This window comes from Chelonoidis abingdonii, chromosome 9 (genome assembly GCF_003597395.2).
Source record: "Chelonoidis abingdonii isolate Lonesome George chromosome 9, CheloAbing_2.0, whole genome shotgun sequence".
NCBI lineage: Eukaryota > Metazoa > Chordata > Testudines > Testudinidae > Chelonoidis > Chelonoidis abingdonii.
Window position 1 is genome coordinate 66,831,630 of NC_133777.1, and position 21,954 is coordinate 66,853,583.

Sequence of the window (21,954 nt, forward strand, 5' to 3'; positions counted from 1 at the left end):
GAGCTTCCTGGATGGTTAAACCATACACCAGCTGGGAATAACCTCGCCAAAGCTGAAACGAGTTTCACCTTACGTGGACGCTGAAGCCTTTCAAAGCTGTGTGGGTGTAAGCGCAAAAGGAAGCTATGAAAACAGGGGCGGGGGAGAGAATAACTCCTATCTGCTCCCGAGAGCAAACCCCCCTTCAGCGATGGTCAGTTGTATTTTACTCAACAGCACGTGCAGGAGGCGGCATGCAGCGGTACTGGGCAGCACGTTGTTCAAAGGCCCTGGCAGTTGCTCGCGCTGCAGCTCTGCGCCACCACCCTGCATTACACGCCTTGCCTCCAGCTATCGCACCTGCCCTCGCGGACCCCAAAGCACTTGACAACCGCTCCGTACGCCGGGGGTGCAATCCCTCACCGCACCGGGAGAGCTGCTGCGGCTGCCAGCCCCCACGGGCTTCTCCCGGCTTTGGGGTCGCTTACCCGCTCCCTGCCAAGGGCCTGTGAGCTGAGCCAGGTGGACCCGCTGGTTCGGTGCCTGGGCCTGTTGGACTCCGGTCCCCCCAACCCCATGCAGCGTTGGCAGGCAGCGCTGCGCCTGCTGCCTGGCTTTGAAATGCCTCCGCGCACCCGGGAGATCCGGGCCCGCCCCTCCCAGCTGATCGCGCCTGTTGCGCAAGAATAAAAGGCGAGCGCCGCCCGCAGCGGCGGCGAACTAGGCAGGAGTCCGTCGGCGGCGTGTGGCTGGGACTGGCATCTATGGCCCCAGAGGCAGGCGAGTTCCGGGTGCGCGGGGGGGGCAGCGCCGCGCCGCGCCGCTCAGCCAGGGGCTGATGGGTACCTGTGTCCGGCGCTGGCCGCGCTGCAGGACGTGGTCCCGAGCGAGCGCGCACAACGCTCCTGGGGCTGGCGGAGCTCTCGGGGCGGTGGCTGCAGGGGTGCGCGCTGGGCTAGCGGGAACTGCCTGCCCTGCTCTGCCGGCTGAGCCCGCTAACGCTGCCCGGGGGAAGCCTGCAGCCAGGGGAAGGGCTCGCTCGCTGGCAGCTGCCCAGGGAGAAAACTGGAGCTGCCGAGCTCCGGGCTCCTTCCCGCTGGGGCCCCTCGCCCAGCCCTGCAGCCGTTGACCTCGCCGCCTGACTTTGGAGGGAGAAAGCGGCTGCGCCACCCCGGCTGCCTCTCCCCGCTCTGCCTTGAGCGCCCCGGGCTCCCGGGGGAGGCCTGGCTCTGCAGAGGTCCCGCGTGCAGAGCCCCGTGTGCCCCTCGGGCAGTGCCTCGGCCAGCAGCGTTTGACTCCCAGCCTGGGGTATTAGAACTAGTCTGAGTCAGAGGCAGCGTTGGCCAGAATTGTATCTCCTTTCCCCAGCCTCTGGGAGGGGTAATTTATTGTGAAATAACTGTCAGCCCTGGGGGGGCAGGGACCAGGGTTGGCAGTTTTGGTAGGATCTGTTCCTGGAGGTTTCATCACATCGCACAATATTTAAAGATTTACCTTTCATTCCTGGAGACTTGGCAACCCTAACAGAGACCTTGGTGTGTTGGCTCATTGGGAGGTTGTGGATGTGAGACTTACGCACTTTGAATGTGTAATACTCCTATTCAGGCCCACAGCTTGTGAATTAAAAAAAAAGTCAGTTATCAGGACAGGAAGAGTAGCTCTGTTGTTCATCTTTAACCTTCGGGTGCTGGGTCTTTCAGCCTACCACCCATAAATGTTCGTGGTGACATGCGTGACTAGGGTTGAGTACTCCAGCTATAGGATGAACTCTCACACAGAGGCAGGTTTTAGTATGCACAAGATTAATGAACGTTGATAATAGGAGTGTGTCAGGTACAATTCGGTAATGAGCTGAGTGTGCAGTGTAGAATCCGGGTTCTGCCCTAACAGTGTTAATCAGGGGCCAGCACTCTTTTCTAGCAGGCTCTTCATTGTGCAGCAGATCTTCTCATTTTGTTTCTGAATCAAGCTAGTGCTTCTATTTTTTTTTAAACTGACCTTTGGTTGCCCCGCATAAAGTACTAATTCTTCCGGTGTATAGTCATCCCTGAATTTCTCTGGATTTCACAGCTTGCTTAAGAAGTTTTTGTTCTGTGATGGTGTTTGTTAGCTGTTGTGACAGACTGTGCCCATGCACTCTGTTGATGTGAAATTTATCCACTCTGTAAATGTGGTGATTTTTTGCATTTTGTATTCTGTATGTTCGGTTTGTTGCTGTAAAATATTCCTCGGTCCTCAGTTCAGGCTCCTAGCAGGGTTTTCCAACAACTGGTCCATGGCCTGCTGTCAGTCCCCGAGATTGCCTTGACAGTTTGCATTTCTTGGCCTTTTTGATACCAGGGACTGCTTTGCTGCCTTCCTAAAGGACCTACCTCTGTTTACATGAAACTGAATTATTACCAGACTTGTTGTTTGCTCTTTGGTGGATTAGCTAGTGCATATGGGGTGGTGGTGGAGTACTAGATACAATATTCAGAATACTTAATAAATGGCTGCATATGTCTGCAAGGGGCAGCCATAATGTTTAGCATAAGCTGATAGTGATATGCGAGTGTGAATGTCCCTTGATTCACTGTTAAGATAGCATTTGTGCCCTCTGCCCCGCTTACCTTTCATAGGCCACGCTTTTGCCTTGCAAAACGATGGAAGGAAGAACGGTTAGGGCCCAATCCTGTAAACTTCTGCTCCTGTGAATGACGTTGGTGGGAGTAGTTCTGAGACTACCATACTGTAAGGGTTATTAGAGCACTGCTTTTCTAAGCCAGGGTTCTTTAAATAAACAAAGAAAAAGCCACACACCAGTGGGGTCTTGATAATTTTAATTGGAACAGTGTTGCTTAGTGAACAGAGCAGTAGACTAGGATTCAGAAGAGCTGGATTCTGTTCCTGACTGGTCACTGTCTGCCGCTGGTCTGCTGCGTGACCTTGAGAAAGTCACTGCATCTCTGCCTCCGTTTCCCCATCTGTAAAATGGGGCTAATAATACTGACCTTCTTTGTGAAGAGCTTTGGGATCTTATGATGAAGGGCTAGGTATTTTTATTACTCATGAATAAGTTGTTTCTACATCAATAAGCGTTTGCAGGATTGTTTAGTCTGTTTCCTCTGAAAACTGATTGCTGCAGCACTAAGAGGCTACCTCCATTTCTGTTGTGTTGATAGCAAACCTTGTCAGGCAGCAGGAATGGGCCTAATGTTAAGATGTTTTGGGGTGGCTAGAAGTGGGATCATTTAATTGGAGCAATTTTAGGAGAGCTTGGGATGTAACAGTTTGGGAAAGATGTGGGTTGGCATACTGTAGCCTTGGGGAGGCCCATTTGGTAACAAACCCCTTTTTCTCCATGGTACTTGTGAAATCTGCAATCCTTAGAACAAAGAGCAACTTTTCTAATGACAAAGTCCAGTTCTCATAGTCAAGATCTTCTTTTCCCAGTAACTAAAATCATGAATATAGACCAATTGCTCCTTTCTGCTCCTCTCAAGACTGTTCAATTATTTATATTATCTTAGCTCACCTGTGCGGCTTTCAAACATTTTTTTTTTTATGGAAGTTCAGCATATCCACTGAGCTCTACTGTCTTCTGGGGGTCAGTGCATTCCAAAAGCCTGTAGCTATTTAAGGAGTGCAAACACAAATGTCTTGTTTCCATTAGTCACATGCACTAGCTTCTCTTACACTTGTTTAATTTTGTATCATAAAATTGGGAAACAAAATACAAAACTGTCAAGGGGAAACAAATTTATTATGGTACATCAGCAGCATAATTAAGCTTTAAGGAATATTTACGGTTTTGAGATTTCTAAAAGTCTGTAGAAAAACATTTGCAGGAGCACCTGTCAATGCTGTTTAAACATTTTTGTTAGTACAACTGTAGCAGAGTTTACCAGAAATGAAGTTTTAGTATACAATCCAGATTTTGTAATGGTTCTAAACATGCTGTATTTGAGTAGGTGACACAGAACATGTCAGCAAAATGAAAAACTACAGAAAAGGCGGGAAAGACATTCTAAAACCTTACTAAAAACGTTGTTAAAATAGATCTTTATTTTTCTTAGTGACAGCTACTTTAAAACTAGAAGTATAAAGCAATGAGTAGTTAGTTTCTTTTACTAGGCAGTTTTGCACTATAAGGTGCAGAAATAGAGTAGCTTTATCTAAAATTGAGTTTGAAATTAACTTATAAATATTTTAGATACTGTGTTCTTGAAGGTGCAGGTTAAATTCTGGTGGAGTACATAAATCGTAGCTTTCTTGATGTGTTGTGCAAAGCTATTTTAAAGTTGAATATTTTGTTTATAGTAGCTTATTTCAATTTTTTTGTAAAACACACAGGCTAAAGGACATACTACTGTTTGCTGAAGTGTAAATTTCCAGCTCAGTAGGTTTTAAGTAGTCTGACTATTGTTTTAGTTTCATCTGTCTCTTGTGTTGTGCCGTTCCTCTGTCTCGTTATTAGCCACTAGTTTCTGCCAGTGTTCTAATACTGGGGTTGATGTGTTATTAGCCAGGGTCTATGTTTCTGCAGTTCCTTGTGGAATTTCTCCCACATTCATTTATTCATAAACTCAAATCTTTTTAGACTCTTGATCACAAATAGTAGCAATAGATTTGCACGTGGTAATACACAGTACATACCTATGAAATCCTCTCCTATTTATGGTGTCTACAACAATATGAAAAGATGTTAATATTACATTTTAATCCAGTAGGACGTGTGACTAAAAGTAAAACACTTTTTTTTTTTCTTTTTATAGAGCTACAAAAAAAAGTGGGGATGGGGGAGAAAGGTAGAGATTAGCTTTTCCTTCTAAACTCCATTCAGCCAAGTAGAGGATAACGCTATCATTACATAGCACCTTACATAAATTGGTCTTTTCCCTGATCACTCACACTCACTCATGCACGTCATTGATGGAAATATATATATTGTTACCACTTAACAAATATATCCAGCAAACCTACAGCTACTATTTGTGTACAAGGATCTTAAAAAACAGTCTAAATATGCTGAGTACATGATGATGTTTCAGAAACAGACTATGTTTAACTGGGAATCCCATCAGGAAGTTTTATATAACTTGTTTTCCCTGTAATCCTCCTTGGTGAGTTGGAGAGAACAGGAACTGCCACTCCCAGGTAAAATTCATTTATTTTTAAAGGCTTAAAAGAACTTGTCCCCCTTGCTTGGGTCATTGGTCCACTTTTTAAAATTGCTATTTGTGCCATACCCACAGGAAATAGTCCTGTAAAATGACAGTAGGGTTTATTCCAGTGATTCTCACTCTGAGGCCTGAAAATCTTCTGCAAATCAGACTCATAAAATATACCACCTAGTCATAACTATGTAGTCCCTGAAATATCCAAAACCGAGATCTACACTACTTTAACTGAAAATCTGAGAGATGATTTTGTTATCCATGGGGAAAATCTCAATTTCCTTCAAAAAAGTAGGATATTTTCAAGGGCAAATACATCAGTGAATCTCTGTGTTTCAAAACTATTAGCACGCGGTGTTATCTCTTGAGACTGTGACTGGATCAGTATTGCCAATTCCAAGCATTTAAAAGTAATGAAATATTAACCCAACATTATTATATTTTTTTCTATTTGCTTTCTGGGTTTTGAGCCCTTGGGGTTTTTATTTTCAAGCTTTTCTCTGCAACTGAGTGGCCAGAAACATACTCCTACTGCTCCCCAGCCCCCCTTTTAAAACAAGAAAAAATGCTGAGATTTTCATCTTATGACATGACTTCGGGAGCTTTCGCTGAGGCTGTAGCACATGTGACCAAGTACTCATGCTGGCCACATGTTGAAAATGGCTTCCAGAGAAACTTGAAAACAGGCGCTGTTTTTATTGATCTAACAGCAGTGTACGATACACTGGCCTGCTCATAAAGGTGCCATACTGTATCACGTGTCCTGCTACCTTGGGTCATTGAACTGTTCCTCCACAATAGGCAGTTCAGAGCCCGTATCGGGGAGAAGATGAGTGCATGGAGATGACAGAGCAATGGGTTACCCTAGGGCTCTGTGCTTTCTCCAACCCTGTTCAACCTTTTACATCAATGACCTGCTAATGACAGTCACAAAAGTTCATCTACGCAGACATCTGTTGCAGTACCAAGGCCTGGATGTTTCATGAACTTGATGCCACCTTAAACTGGGACATGACAAAGTTAGCTGACTACTGTAAGATTTGGTGCCTCCAGCCAAGTGTAATAAAAACAGTCTCCAGTTTGTTCCATCTTCAGCACGCCAGCGCAACTCGAGAACTGAATGTTTATCTGAATGATTAGAAAGTGAAGCATGAAGTAGAACTGGTTTATCTTGGTGTGATCTTAGCTTGCACAGTGAGTTAACATGCCCACCTGAAGAAGATAGCTGCTAAAGTTAAGATGCACAATAATCTTCTTAGCAAACTGGCAGATTCATCATTGGGTGCTCATGCTCCAACTTTGTGGACATCAGCTCTTGCCACCTCGTATTTGGCAGCAGAGTATTGTGCACCTGTTTGGAGTCTATCGTCATGCAGCGAACTGGTGGATACATAGTTACATGCCACCATGCATATCATCTCTGGCACCCTGCATATGACTCCACTCCTATGGCTTCCAGTTTTGAGCAATATTGTTCCTCCTCATATCAGATGAGAGGCTGCCACTGGCAAGTTACTGGAGAAAGTATGCACCAACTCAAGCCTGCTGCTGGACAATCACCTTTTTAAACCACTAGCTGCATGTTTGCCATCATGTCACCCATTATGGTCTCATCCACCACATCAGTATGTTAGGGCAGAACCTCTCTGGCAAAAGGAATGGATATCTGTTATAATCCCCAACCAGTCCCTTGTCACCAACCCCACAGTTTGCCCACCTGGTCTTGACCTGCCCTGTCATCAGTGGTCCCTGCTGAACAGGTTCCGGACCGGGCAAGGTCTCGGCAGCCAATCAGCGGTGGCCTAGAACTGCATCATGCCACTGAATATGCCATCATTTGGCTAGACAACTATGCACATGCTAAATAAATAAGGAGCTGGGGATATATTTATAAATAAAAATTGAGACTTGTGATTAAAATTGTAAGAGTTGGCAACACTGCTGTCACCAACTTTATGGCTTAGTAGGAAACATTTTGCTATTCTAATATGCAGAGCAAAGAAAAGGTAAATTGTGGTTATAAATGATTGATCAAACTATTTAAAAGGCACCCCCCCATCTGTGTTTAGTAGATGCAAAATATCAAAGGGTGTTGCACTTATAGAAAAAAAATTCTCATAGTTGGCTTTTTTTCTCGTTTAAAGTCATGTTGATATTGGGTTAACTGCAATAAAAGATCAGATAAATCTTGGTAATGCTTTATAACTTGCTATATCTTTAGACTGGAACACTGCCTTTTATGATTCTGATTTACATTTGTTTTAATCATTTCGGGGGTGGATGGGCACGGTATCTGGTAACATTCATCTCAATAACTTGTTGACCTAGATGCTAAAAGTGATTGTAGACAGGGAACTGAATCTTTTAAAAATACATAATGGGTTTTAGGATCTTAAAACAGATAAGGGCCACATTGTCATTCTGCTGAATTCCCTCTGCTTTCTTCATTGCCAATACCCAAGCTAAGAGTCTTTCATTTCTCCTGCAAGAGTTGATAGCAACACACACATCCCGAAAGCAGCATAAAAATGGAAATTCCTAGTGTAATGGCTTGTGAAGCCTGAGCAGAGTCCCAGCACGTAAGGAACAATAAAATGCTTGTATGATTTTTTTTTTATTTATTTGGTTATTAAAATGTATATTCTGTGAGCACCTATTCCATGCTCTGGTTTGAGCTTATAATATTTAAAACAACATAGTGCATTCTAGAGTTTGCCATAATTGACTATTGACCAACTATAATTCATTCCCACAGCACATGCAGCCCCTCGTTTCTTTTCGTTGTCACCAGTGCCTTTCCTTATCTTGTAGATTCATACTGACTGAAGATGTCAAGCATGGGAGTGGTGTCCACATGCTTCTGTGTCCGTTCTTTTGTACACGTACTTAAGCTGGGAGTGCAGAAAATGGGCTATTCCCAACTGCACACTGCATCCAGGTGTGCTGCTAAGAATCACTACGAAGTGCTGGTGCTTGGCGGGGGCAGTGGTGGAATCACCATGAGTGCTCGGATGAAGCGGAAAGTGGGAGCTGAAAATGTGGCTGTTGTTGAACCACATGAGGTAAAAATCCTTTTAAACTTAGAGAACGAGGTACTAGCTTTCCTTAGTTGAGAAGCTGGTTTGTGTGCGTTCTTAGTCCTTCCCTCTGATACGCAATTTAGAATTAAAATCCATGCAGGTCTCCCACCAGGAGAATACCATGTAATGCACCATAAACTGCCTTTAGCTATGGTGCATGAGGCAACATTTACAAAGTACACATCTGTCTATACAGCTTCTTTCATTAGGAACAAAATGTGACACATGCTAGGTGAAGGTTCACATGATCAAAAAACATTGTTGCTTCAGAGGAAGCCAGAAGCCTCACACCTAAGGTGACCAGATGGCAAGTGTGGAAAATTGGGTTGGGGGAGGAGGCCTTGGGAGACAATAGGTATGCTATATAAGACAATGGGCCCGATAATATCGGGACATTTGGTCACCTTACTTGTTCTCTTAGGGCTAGGTTGTGCAACCAATAGATTGGTGGGCAACTTCTCAATCTTGCCCTGATGTTTATGAACTTCATGACCTGATTGAAGAGTTATCTTCTATGAAGTGAAGTATCTTCTTGGGTTCCATGGCTACATACCTAATGCACTGCATCACAGCCAGCCCTTCTCTGCTCCAGACTCCTTCCAAAGGCAGTGAATAGCTCAATCACTATAGGGGATCATCAGAGGTACTTTGTCCTACTTTCCCTTTTCCTGGGCCTCAGTGAGCTACCTCTGCAGTCCTGTCAGCTGTGAAATGGAGACTGATTCATGGAGCTGTGAGTTCTTTCTTTCAGAAACATTATTATCAACCCATGTGGACACTAGTTGGCGCTGGTGCAAAACAGTTGGCAACCTCTGGACGTCCGACAGCCAGCGTGATTCCTTCAGGTGTACAATGGATCAAATCTAGAGTTACAGAGTTGGATCCAGACAAGAACTGCATCCGTTTAGCAGATGACAAAAAGGTAACAGTGATGATGGATATCCGTGAACCTTAAGATAGTGTCAGAAAAAATTACTTCTGATTTCCCACTCCAGAGGGCTCCCATAAATACAAAATGAATTTCCCATCCTGTATGGGTGCCATGAAAATGATCTACACTATCCAACAAGTCCTGAAAATGTACTGAAAATACTTGTTACACTGATAGTATGACGATAATTGCTTCTGTGGGTTGTTTTTTCCTTTTCTAAACAAAGACATCAACCCTCCAGATCAATAGATGCTCTTCTCTCCAGGTGGCAAGTACCAGCATGTTTTCAGCTGAATTGGATACTGCAAAATATGGAATAATTACCTTGCTGAACATTGGAGTAAATGTTTTGGATGTTCAGTGTATTAGTTTATTTCATAGTGGTGCATTTTTAATCATTCCACATTTTAGCATTTACCTCATATGGCTTATAATACATGGCTTGGTGAGCTTTCCATAGCTTACAGTATCTCACAGTTAGTGTTCATTGTTAGTTGTCAGATTGCCTCAAAAGGTTAATTTAAACAAAGTTCATTATGTCTAAAATGACAACATTTTCTTTCTTTATACTATAGATATCTTACAAATATTTGATAATTGCCCTTGGGCTTCAGCTGCATTATGAAAAGGTATTTGCTTTAAACTAAATACATTTTTACTGGTGTTAATTGCATAGAAATTGCACTATATACATTTATGATCCTCTAACTTTAGTGGCTTTTCAATACAGTATATAGTGTGTCTACTAGTTCTCACAGTAATGAATGAATATTCATGTCTGTCTTTCTGTCTGTAGAGGCTCTAAATTTTACTGGATGGTAGGGGCTCCAATTTGAGGCCATTCTCAAACCATTCAGCATAAATGACCCCTCTAATCACATCGCAAAGCTGTCCTCTTAATTATCCATTGTGCCTTTCCACAGAGAGGTTTTCTCCACAAATCTCATCACACACAGAAATCACTCTTGATTGGCTGGCTGAATAAACTGTAGAAATCCTAAAAATGTAGAACTGTAAGGGATCTCAAGAGGTCCAATGATTTAATATAGAAAAGAAGCTTGAATCGCAGCCTAGCTTCCCTCAGCAGCACCTAGCCTTCAGACCTCTACTGGCAGAATTTCTGCCTGGAGAGGAGATTTGCAAATGGTGCAGCTGCCTGCAACACTGCTTAGTCCCGGCCAGATGTTTGAGAGGTCTTGACAATCTTCCACAAGACATTGATTCATTGCATCTTGGGGGGCAGTTTCTGTTGATTCAGGGGGGTGGGTAGAAGAGCACCATAGAGCCTATTCTGGAACTTAAATCTGCCCTTCCATAGTGGATCATTAGGGAAAGTGCTAGTGTTAGGATACAGTAGCTTCCACTGGTGCTGGTAACAAATCTGTCTCAATGACTTTCTCCGGTGCCACTTTTTTTTTCTTAAAGTTCATTACATTGTATCAGGCAAGTGCAGCCTAAAGCCCCCTAGATACTGTGGTGGGAGGCATATGTGGGATCTGCGTCGACTGTTGTCCTAAGCCTGGGTGAGCATGTGACGTAGCTTCTGATAAAAGGGAAAATCATATTCTATGGAGCTCTGGTAGTTCTAGAGGCACAGTGGAAACAATTACTTGAACCATCACTTGTGAGGTGAGAAGCAGCTTGTTGCTTATCTAAAGTCAACTACCTCCTACGGAGATTAGTTCTATTGAAACCAAACTGCACAGTATTTTTGGTGATTGTCAGTGTTTGCTGTTAGCTCTTCTATAGCACAACCTGATAAAGACAAGTATGATGAATACCCAGGGAAAGTGCAGTGTAGAAAAACCAGTCACCACTTGTTTATAGCTAGATCTCAAACTGTTTGGGTTTAAAAATAATAAAATCATGATTAAAATTAAAGCCCCCAAGACAGGTATGAGTAGGCCCCTGTCCGCAAGGATTTGTGTGTGGGTGCAATTTAGCACACTGCAAATGGTCCCATGGAGTTGATTGCAAATCAGAGTGAACATGCATGTCATCTTGGCATAGGTGTCAGTGCTGCAAACCCTGATGCACATGTGTAACTAAAAAAAAAAATCATGGAAACGTTAATACTGAACCTTTTGCTTTGTACAGCTTATTTTCACACAACACTATTTTGGGGGATTCACCCCCTGACAAGGCCCCTTTTTAAAAACTAAGCAGTCTGTGGGTGCAGTGGAAAATAGCTCTACCTTCAACTAAAACTTTGGTTTCCCAAATGATCTGTTGTAGATAAGGGAAGATTTTACATCAATTTGTTCTACCTATGTTTTAATAAAAGCCTTGTCTTGTTTTGTTGTAGATTAAAGGTTTGCCTGAGGGTTTTAATTATCCTAAAATAGGTTCCAATTATTCAGTCCACACGGTAGAGAAAACATGGAAAGCTTTGCAAGACTTCAAGGAAGGAAATGCCATCTTCACTTTTCCAAACACTCCGGTGAAATGTGGAGGGGCTCCTCAGAAAATCATGTACTTGTCAGAGGCCTACTTGAGTAAGGTACATTTTTCATCACATTCCCCACTAGTGCCTGTTACCACCGCTAGAGATCAGACTTACTTTATGGGGATCATGTTGTAATTATGACAAAAATAAACCCTAAGGTGAAAAAGATGTGACTTAAATCTTCATAAGGTAATTGGTTTACAGAAACTTTTCTGAGCTTCTGTCAATATGAAACAGACCATTGTGGCTTAGTGCAGCTGAGGAACAAAGGATGCTCTAAGCTACCATTGCGGCTCCATGTTTCTCTGCCTAGCAGAGAGCCAATTCAGTCCCCAACATAACTTAGAGCAGTGTCAGGATTGCCCTAAACTGCACTGGCTAGTATGGGCTCCAGTGAGGTGCCTTCTAATTGCCTGGAATAGATGGAGTGAAGAAACACTGTCACCATGCCCCCTTCCACTCCACCAAGTTGGTGGAGGGGTAGTGTAGAGTTGGCCAGCTCTAAACTACCTGGTGACTTTCCCATGCTGTGGGAATGCTCAGATGGTTAGTAAAGTAAGCTTTGTGGCATCAAAGGGGCTATTGCAGGACCAGGATCTTGTCTGCCATATTTAAAATCTTTGGTATATAAATACACGGTTTTAATCTCTGTTCTATATAACACTTTCCATGCTAAGGAATTCCAAGAGCAGTGTGCATACTACACACACCTCACTGACAGGAGCCACTTAAATGCACTAGCTATTAAAAATACACACCACACAGCTTAGGAAGTGAAGCAAAGAATGCCTGTACCCAATTGAAAGTACAAGGTGAATCTTGGCCAAACACCTATCTGATGTAGACAGAATGTTACACCAAGACATTAAGGCTAATAATGCCAGGGGACCTTTAATAGGCAAGTATTTAAAATCCTCCATTTTGCATGTCGTCCAAAATGCTGTGCTCCCTTATTCTGTGCTAGGGCACTTGTGTAGAACTCAGTCAAATAGTGATACCCAATAAATGACTGCTACCCCACTTCACATGGCTCCAATGTCCTCCTGGGAGGTCTCACCCAAAGAGCTGACCTTACCTTCCCATAGTTGGGACCCTCCTTCCAGATGGTGTTAGGGTATCCTCTCACACTGAGGTTACCCCTCTGGGGGAGGGAACTCCAGTCACTAAAAAAAGGCAGGTGTTAGTAATGGAAGATTCTATCATTAGAAACATAGCTGGATTTATGATGACCAGGAGAACCATAATGTGACTTGCCTGCCTGGCACATGGGTTGCGGACTGAGGACAATCAATGGGATACAATCATTCTGGGGTACAAAATATATTGGAAGGACAGAACAGGTCGTGCAGGGAGGGGAGAGTGACACTATATGTGGAAGAAAATGTAGGATCAAATGAACACGTGGATTCACTTAAGATTTTTACTTCAATAGAATCTCTGTGGATAGTAACTTCATGCTCTAATAAGAATATAACTTTAGGGATCTATTATTGACCACATGATCAGGACAGTGACAATGAAATCCCATCAATGTTAAGAACTCAATAATAGTGGGGGATTTCAGTTATCCCAGTATTGACTGGGAACATGTCACCTGAGGACAAAATCTCTCGATACTTTAAATGACTGCTTCTTGGAGCAGCTGGTACGGGAACCCACAAGGGGAGAGGCAACTCTCGATTTAGTCCTGAGTGGAGTGCAGGAGCTGGTCTAAGAGGTAACTATAACAGGACTGCTTGGAAATAGTGACCATAATATAATATTTAACATCTCTGTGGTGGGAAGAACATCTCAACAGCCCAACACTGTGGCATTTAATTTCAGAAAGGGGAACTATGCAAAGATGAGGGAGTTAGTTAAACAGATACTAAAAGGTACAGTGACTAAAATGAAATCCCTGGATGCTTTTCAAAGAGACCATAATAGAGGCCCAACGTAAATGTATACCCCAAATTAAAAAACACAGTAAAACAAAAAACCCAAAAAAGAGCCACCGTGGCTTAACAATCATGTGAAAGAAGCAGTGAGAGTTTAAAAAGGCATCTTTTTAAAAGTGGAAGTAAAATCCTAGTAAGGTAAATAGAAAGGAGCATCACCACCACCAAATTAAGTGTAAAAAATTTAATAAGAAAAGCAAAGAGGAGTTTGAAGAATGGCTAGCCAAAATCTCAAAAGATAACAATGTTTAAGTACATCAGAAGCAGGAAGCCTGCTAAACAACCAGTGAGGCCCCTGGACAATCAAGATACAAGAGAAGCACTTAAAGACAAAGTAATTGCGGAGAAACTAAATGGATGCTTTGGTTCAGTCTTCATGGCTGAGGATATTAGGGAGATTCCCAAACCTGAACCGGCTCTTGTAGGTGACAAATCGGAGGAATTGTCACAGATTGAGGTGTCACAAGAGGAGATTTTGGAATTAATTGATAAACTTAACAGTAACAAGTCACCAGGACCAGATGGCATTCACCCAAGAATTCTGAAAACTCAGATGTGAAGTTGCAGAACCATTAACTATGGTTTGTAATCTGTCCTTTAAATTGGCTTCTGTACCCAATGACTAGATGATAGCTAATGTAACGCCAATATTTAAAAAGGGCTCTAGAGGTGATCCTGGCAATTACAGACTGGTAAGTCTAATGTCAGTACTGGGCAAATTAGTTGAAATAGTCGTAAAGAATAAAATTGTCAGACACACAAAAGAACATAAATTGTTGGGCATAAGCCAACATGGTTTCTATAAAGGGAAATCGTGTCTTGCTAATCTGTTAAGGTTCTTCGAAGGGGCAACAAACATGTGGACAAGGGGGATCCAGTGGACATAAGCTTTCTGGAAATCTTTGAGGTCCCTCACCAAAGGCACTTATGTAAATTAAGCTGTCTTGGGATAACAGGGAAGGTTCTTCCATGGATCGAGAACTGGTTAAAAGACAGGGAACAAAGGGTAGGAATAAATAGTACACTTTCAGAATGGAGAGGGGTAACCAGAGGTGTTCCCCAAGAGTCAGTCCTAAGACCAATCCTATTCAACTTATTCATAAATGATCTGGAGAAAGGGATAAACAGTGAGTTTGCAAAGTTTGCAGATGATACTAAACTGCTCAAGACAGCTAAGACCAAAGCAGACTGTGAAGAACTTCAAAAAAAATCTCTCAAAACTAAGTGATTGGGCAACAAAATGGCAAATGAAATTTCATGTGGATAAATATAAAGTAATGTACATGAGGGGGAAAAAAATAACCCCAACTATGCATACAATATGATGGGGGGGGTTAATTTAACTACAACTAATCAGGAAAAAAATCTTGGAGTCATTGTGGATAATTCTCTGAAGATGTCCACACAGTGTGCAGTGGCAGTCAAAAAAGCAAACAGGATGTTGGGAATCATTAAAAGCGGAATAGTGAATAAGACAGTATATGATCTCATCTCAAAAAAGAGATACTGGCATTAGAAAAGGTTCAGAGAAGGGCAACAATGATTAGGGGTTTGGAATGGGTCCTATATGAGGAGAGATTATAGGCGAGGACTTTTCAGCTTGGAAAAGAGGAGACTGGGGGGGGATAGGAGAAGTGTATATAACATCATGAGTGATGTGGAGAAAGTGAATAAGGAAAAGTTATTTACTTGTTCCCATAATACAAGGGGCCACCAAATGAAATTAATGGGCAGCAGGTTTAAAACCAATAAAAGGAAGTTCTTCTTCACACAGTCAACTTGTGGAACTCCTTGCCTGAGGAGGTTGTGAAGGCTAGGACTATAACCATGTTTAAAAGAAACTGGATAAATTCATGAAGGTTAAGTCTGTTAATGGTTATTGGCCAGGATGGGTAAGGAATGGTGTCCCTCGCCTCTGTTTGTCAGAGGGTGGAGATGGATGGCAGGAGAGAGATCACTAGATCATTAGCTGTTAGGTTCACTCCCTCTGGGGCACCTGGTGTTGGGCCACTGTTGGCAGACAGGATACTGGACTAGATGGACCTTTGGTCTGACCCAGTACAGCTGTTCTTATGTTCTGATCAGATAGCTGAGAGGATCAAATCTTGAGATGGTGTGGCTCCAATACCCACATTTTAACTGTTTGCATATTAATATATGAAAATTCAAAACAGCTGCTAGTTATACATTTACAATAGTGTAGTGTTGCTATCCCGTTCTACTGCTTTTGTACTTTGGTTACTGTTAAATTAATTTTTCTATCCAGACAGGAAAACGATCCAAAGCCAACATCATCTTCAATACTTCGCTTGGATCAATTTTTACTGTTCAGAAGTATGCTGATAGATTGCTGGAGATAATAAAGGGTAGGAATATTACTGTTAACTACAAACACAATCTCATCGAGGTTCGAGCAGACAAACAAGAAGCTGTATTTGAGAATTTGGACACACCCGGAGTGACTGAGGTTTATCAGGTCAGTAAGGTAGAAGCTTTCAGGCCTTTAGTTTGGTCGTCTTCTGTTTTTGCCGTCACTATTTACTGTCAACTGAAATACTGAGATTTCCCCTCCACCTCCTAGCATGTAGAAAACTGAGTAACTTCAAACATGGAAACAAACAGGGGCTATCCCAGCTAAAAGGTTAATATTGTCCTTTCCCTCATAAAACTCTGAGCAGGATCTGCAATCTCAGTGGATGTAGCTGAGTGGTCAAAAGAAGCTCCACTCTGACTAAAATTGTTTGAATACCGCAGCTGGAGTGGATCAGTAACTGGCTAGCGATCTGAAAGCATGTAGCAAGGACACACTCAAAATACTAAGAAGCTGAACATTACATTTGACTATAACAAGGCAAAAGAGCCTTTTCTCCCCCACTCTTTAATCTTCTCCCCTCATCCCAATGCAGATCTGACCTGCTATAATAAGGGTATCAATTTTAATCGTCTTCACTGAATTCCATTCATCTAGCTCTTTCTTTCTTTCTCTGCCCAGTATGAAATGCTTCATGTCACACCACCTATGGGACCGCCTGATGTAATCATGAACAGTCCTGTTTCAGATGCAGCTGGCTGGTTAGACGTAGATAAGGAAACTCTGCAACACAAGAAATACTCCAATGTGTTTGGTATTGGAGACTGCACCAACCTTCCAACATCAAAAACTGCTGCAGCTATAGGTATAGTTCAGCGTCTTGTTTTTTTTAATGGTTAAATTTTTTTAAATAATTACACTTGCATATTCCAGCTGGACAATCTTTCAGAAAACACTTAACCCTTGTGGTAAGAGAAACTTCTGACAAAATACAGTTGGCTTGTAGTGATTAAAAAGTTTTTGTTTATTTGCAAAGTAACAATGCTGTTTCCCAAAACATAAAATATGGACTACAGATAGCAGGTTTCAACTGTTCTTAACATGCAGTTTCAACACTCATACCCCACATCTCTGATCTGAGGTTTTTTTATTTATCTCTGACACAGAGATGGAGTGTGACAAGCTGTGGAAAATGAACATAACACTAATTCACTTATTCTATCCTTCAGTTATACAACTCTTTATATCTCAAAGTATATGCATATGCTATCTGAGTGTTAAGACTGTCATAGTCAAATGATCCCATGTTCTGTTCTTGCAGTCACTGCATTTGAACTGTACAAAATGGACTTTAGGCATATCCCTATCATTGTTAAAATTTGAATTTTAAATACTATGGCCATAGAATATGGAAATACAATAACTAAATCAATTAAGGTTACTAAAATTGTAGTTATTGGTATAAGAAAAATGTGCACCTAAAACAAGTAGTGTATTGAACTAACCCATCACAGGCAATGTTGCCATAGCTTTTGTCACAGCTCCTTTTTTAACATTATACAATAGTTTTATATGATCAGCCGGCTGGAACTTTAGTATGAAACTTCCAAAATGGAACTTTGGAATTTAGAACTCCCCCTCCCTTTTCCCCAAAAGTTCACACTTTTTGCTAACATGTACCAATATCTTATCTGTTGTAGAAATAACTAGGAAAAAAATTATTAAACGTGAAGAAGTCCAACTAGATTATTATACTGGAGAATATACAACCTAAAAAAGCTGAATTATTCCCATTCTACTAAACAATTGTACAATAGTTTCCATGTACTGTATTGTTACCATATTGTAGTGTAAATACTATTTATAGCAGGAAAATGCTTCAGCTGCAATGTAGCAAAAGTTGTGTAACTAACTTTCCTCTCTTACGTAGCTGCCCAGTCTGCAGTGCTTGATAAAACAATTTCTTCAGTAATGAAGAGCCAATTGCCAACTAAAAAGGTATTTTAATGTTTCTAAGAAATTGCCTTATTAGAATTACCCTCCATCAGTTTTTAATAATAAAAGTAGGTAGAGTATTGCTTGTATTTTAGGTGTTTGTGCTCTTAAAATACAGCAGTTTAATTGTTCATATGCAGCTTAGTTTAGTTTATATTTGTCCCCATCAGCAGTAACAGGTGCTGAAGAACAGACAGGGTACCACTCTCTTCTCCATCCAGTCACACAATTCTTCACTCCTGAATTTTTAAGTTGACTTGCTAAAGGAGAAAGGTACTGAAGGAAAAATCTTAGTGTAACTTCAAAACCTTGTCCGTTACTCTGAAACCAATATTATGTTAAGCCTTTCTGGGAAAAGGATACTTAAGATTATGGAGAATCCAAGAAAACTGAAAATAATTAAGGGGACTTATTTGATACTAAAACTAGCTAGTATTTATACAAGAGTCACATAATTTGTGGGGGGGGGGGTATATGGGAGCGGTTGTTTTTGTTTTAAGGCTAACAAGCTGCATAGCAGTGAGGTGGAGGGGTAAGAAAGACCCTTTAAAAAGAAACTGACAATGTGTTAAGCTTAAATTTTCTCCCTGTGCAGAAAGCCTAGTCTAGCCACCTATGATACAGTTGCTTTACTGACTCACTAAGTAGGAAGAATGAACAAAAGAGCTGTCTGAACTGACCAATAATTCTATTATACTACACTGATAAGCAGTTTAAGACTATGTATGATTGCCTACAAACACTGCATTAAGCTACAGACTTATAGCTTATAGACTACACAACTATTATCTGTTTGCTCTATTATTCGCTCCCTGTGGGAGAAGTGTGAGCAATGGAATACCCTGTTTTGGTAGGATTTAAATTTGATAAAATATACAAGTTGCTATATGTTGATGTTAGGCAAAGTCAAAAACATGCCTGTTGCATTTGGGAGGTTTGTCAGTCTTTAGTGGCCAGCTGCAGCAGCTTCGAAGGAAGGTGTAAGATGCCCGCTGTTGGCGGCAGTTAAGCTGCTTCTTCCTTCCCCCTCCCACATTAGGTCTCATCCTGGTGTCTAATAGTCATTTATTCTGCTTATTAGAGTAGTGCCTGAGGGCAAACCAAAGAAAGGGGTCCATGTGCTGGATACTGTACAAACACAGAAAAGACAATCTCTGCCCCTGACAAGTTTAGTCATGTTTCTCAAATGTGGCCACCAAGGGCTTTTCTTGCGGCCACAGCCTCCGGGGGTGTGTGGGGTTTTCTTTGGGGGGGGAGGGGTGGCAAACAAAGCAGCAGCCTCTTCCTCTCCCTGTTGCTTCTGTATGCACCACCTTGGTGTTTGGTTGCTGGGGCTGCCAGCAGGGGTTGGGCTCTGTCCCCCCTCTGGATACAGCTGGGGCACACTGCTGGAAAAGCAGACAGCTGATGAGTTTCCCCACCTTCCCAAGATGGTGGGGCTCAGGCTTTGGGCTTCAGCCCCAGGCACCGGTTCTCCAGACGTGCAGCATGGGCCTCTGTCCCCCAGCCATGTGGCTTCAGGCTCCATCTCTCCCCCTCCATCCAGGTCTTAATTTGTCACCAGACTTGCTGGGGCTCAGTAAGTCTGCTGTGAAGTTATACTTGTCTAGTGTAAAAAGTGAAACACACACTTACTAGGTAGAACTTTTACATGTCCATAAACTGTTTTTCCTAAAGCTAATTAGGAATTTTAGGAAAACAGCATGAAAGCAGCCACTAGCAAGAGTTGGTGGCCAGACTGAGGCCACCAAATTGTCTCGAGAACCCAAAACAGAGATTGGCTTGTGCCTTCATTTCAATCTAAGAGATTTAATATCCCTTCCGAGATTTGTTAGCATTCGCCATATCTCTCTGGATACTCTTGTTATCAATATAAATGTCCCATCTCGTTTTTTTGAATCATGCTAAAATCTGGATCTCAATGAGTTCAACAGTCTGTCTACCTATCGGACTAGAAAAGTATATCCTCCTTCATGCATTTTGAATTTGCCACAATTACATTTTCTCCGCCTGTGTGAGGGAGAATAGAAGCTCAAGTTCGTAGTGAGGGAGGGAAAAGTAGTTAACAGCATGTTTGTGGTTGTGAGGATATTTATTGACTACATTTTTTTTGGCAGTGCCAAAAAAATTGAATGGTTCCTGCTCTAGATAAGGGTTGAGGCCTCTTGGTACAGCATTATAGAGAAACTTGAATTGCTGCATTTGTTATGATTTTGAAACTAGTTTCTAGTGCACTCATGCTGGAATCTTTCACAAGCTCAACATTCATTTTGAAATGGCTTTTGGATAAACCTTATTCAGGTAGAGCTTGCTTGTAGCACTTTTTGTGCAAAATGTACATGATAATGAAAAGAGATCTTTCATTGTAGTACGATGGATACACTTCCTGTCCCATTGTAACAGGCTACAATAGAGTGATTCTAGCAGAATTTGACTACAATTCTCAGCCTCTGGAAACATTTCCTATTGACCAGAGTAAGGAGAGACTACTCATGTACTACATGAAAGCTGATGTAATGCCTTTTCTTTACTGGAATGGATTACTAAAGTAAGTACTCCCAATGTATACAAACTAACTTTGGCTCCTGAGGTGATCCATTCAAAATGCACACAATACCCATGCAGCAGGTTGTACTGTGGTTTAAAATGAGCAGATTATGCTCATCAGAATGCTTCATTTCATGTCACCACCATCTAACACAGGGGTTGCCAACCTGTGGCTCCAGAGCCACATGGGGCTCTTCAGAAGTTAATATGGGACTCCTTTGTAAAGGCACTGATTCTGGCACTGGAGCTCCAGGCACCAACTTTCCAATGTGCTGGGGGGAGGGGGGTATGTGCTCACTGCTCAACCACTGGCTCTGCCACAGGCCCTGCCCCCACTCCACCCCTTCTGGGCCTACAGTGCCCTCACTTCCCCTCCTCCCCAAAGCCTCCTGCACACCACAAAATGGCTGATCAAGAGGGAGGGGAGGTGCTGATCAGTGGGGCTGCTGGTGAGGGGAAGAGAAGGCCCTGACATTACTGTGGCTCTTCAGCAATGTACATTGGTGAATTCAGGCTCAGGTTGGCCACCCCTGATCTAACACATCTGAACTACTTTGGCAGACTCATCCAGCAAAACTAAATATTCTGACTTCAATATGTCATTAAAAGACCAAGACTGTTTCTGATCATCCTAGGCATTTTATGCAGTCACAAGAATTTTTTTTCTCCAAATCAGTGCTAGTGATAACATTACCAGTACTGAAACCCCATTATGCTCTTAGAACTCTCCTTAATTTCCTGCTCATCTATTTGCAATCTACTAGTAAAACCCATGAAACTATATCTGAAAGAGAATTTGAAGCCTTGTATTTGTAAGGGGTGTGGTGGTAGTAGGAGCAATAGTAAAGTTTACTCAGTTACAATGAAAAAGGTGGCTTAATTTATATAGTATACAGTTGCTAAAACTTTTTTTTTCCACCCTGTAGGGGCTACTGGGGAGGTCCTGCTCCTATAAGAAAGCTGCTGCATCTTGGTTTGAAGTAATGATCCAATCAACTTTAGATTTTGCTTACTGGACAGAACTAAAAAGGAACAATTTTTAAAACACTTGTTCTCTCAAATAATAGGAGCTCGTACTTCTGTGGATATTGTACTTGCTGTATCAAAGGCCAGGTTTCCTGTTCTGGTGAGAATTAAACCTTGAATTCAAAAGTAATGTAAGATGTCCTGTTACTAAAATGTCATTGTGCTTAATGGTGGAACAGTAGGGTTGAAATGATAGCAGTTATCTTCTCCTGATAGGTACCATACCAGAGTATTGTAACAAAGGAGTGAGTCTTAACCCAACTCTAAATAACTGTCTCTTTTAATAACATCCCACCCTATATAAGTTTACTTACTAAAGCCTACTGCATCTGATTTCTTTCTTTATACGCTTAGTCAGCATGGAAACAATGGGAGCTACACAACTGCAATATACTTTCCAATATTAAATGTATCATTTAAACTTCTGTTGTAAGACATCCATTAGTCTGCATATGCAGATTAGTGATCTAAATTGTTTCAGTTCAAAACACTAGATCTCATTATCTAGCATAGCTAAAAACAGGGTAATTTATTCAAAGTGGCTTA

At 42.0% G+C, this 21,954-nt stretch overlaps 1 protein-coding gene across 2 annotated transcripts; it reads left to right on the forward strand.

Moving 5' to 3' along the window:
* Window positions 1-528: 528 nt before the first annotated feature.
* On the forward strand, window positions 529-21,538 carry SQOR (sulfide quinone oxidoreductase). 2 transcript variants are annotated; one of them, XM_032790595.2, is made up of 10 exons: window positions 529-759; window positions 7,947-8,197; window positions 8,967-9,137; window positions 9,722-9,775; window positions 11,452-11,646; window positions 15,796-16,005; window positions 16,522-16,705; window positions 17,771-17,838; window positions 20,205-20,383; window positions 21,309-21,538. In XM_032790595.2, the coding sequence occupies exons 2-10, from the start codon at window positions 7,964-7,966 to the stop codon at window positions 21,364-21,366; spliced, it is 1,353 nt and encodes a 450-aa protein (XP_032646486.1). In that variant the 5' UTR covers window positions 529-759; window positions 7,947-7,963; the 3' UTR covers window positions 21,367-21,538. The 2 variants fall into 2 exon arrangements, with proteins under 2 accessions (XP_032646486.1, XP_032646487.1); XM_032790596.2 differs by lacking the exon at window positions 529-759 and having other exon boundaries at window positions 7,856-8,197.
* Window positions 21,539-21,954: the final 416 nt, after the last annotated feature.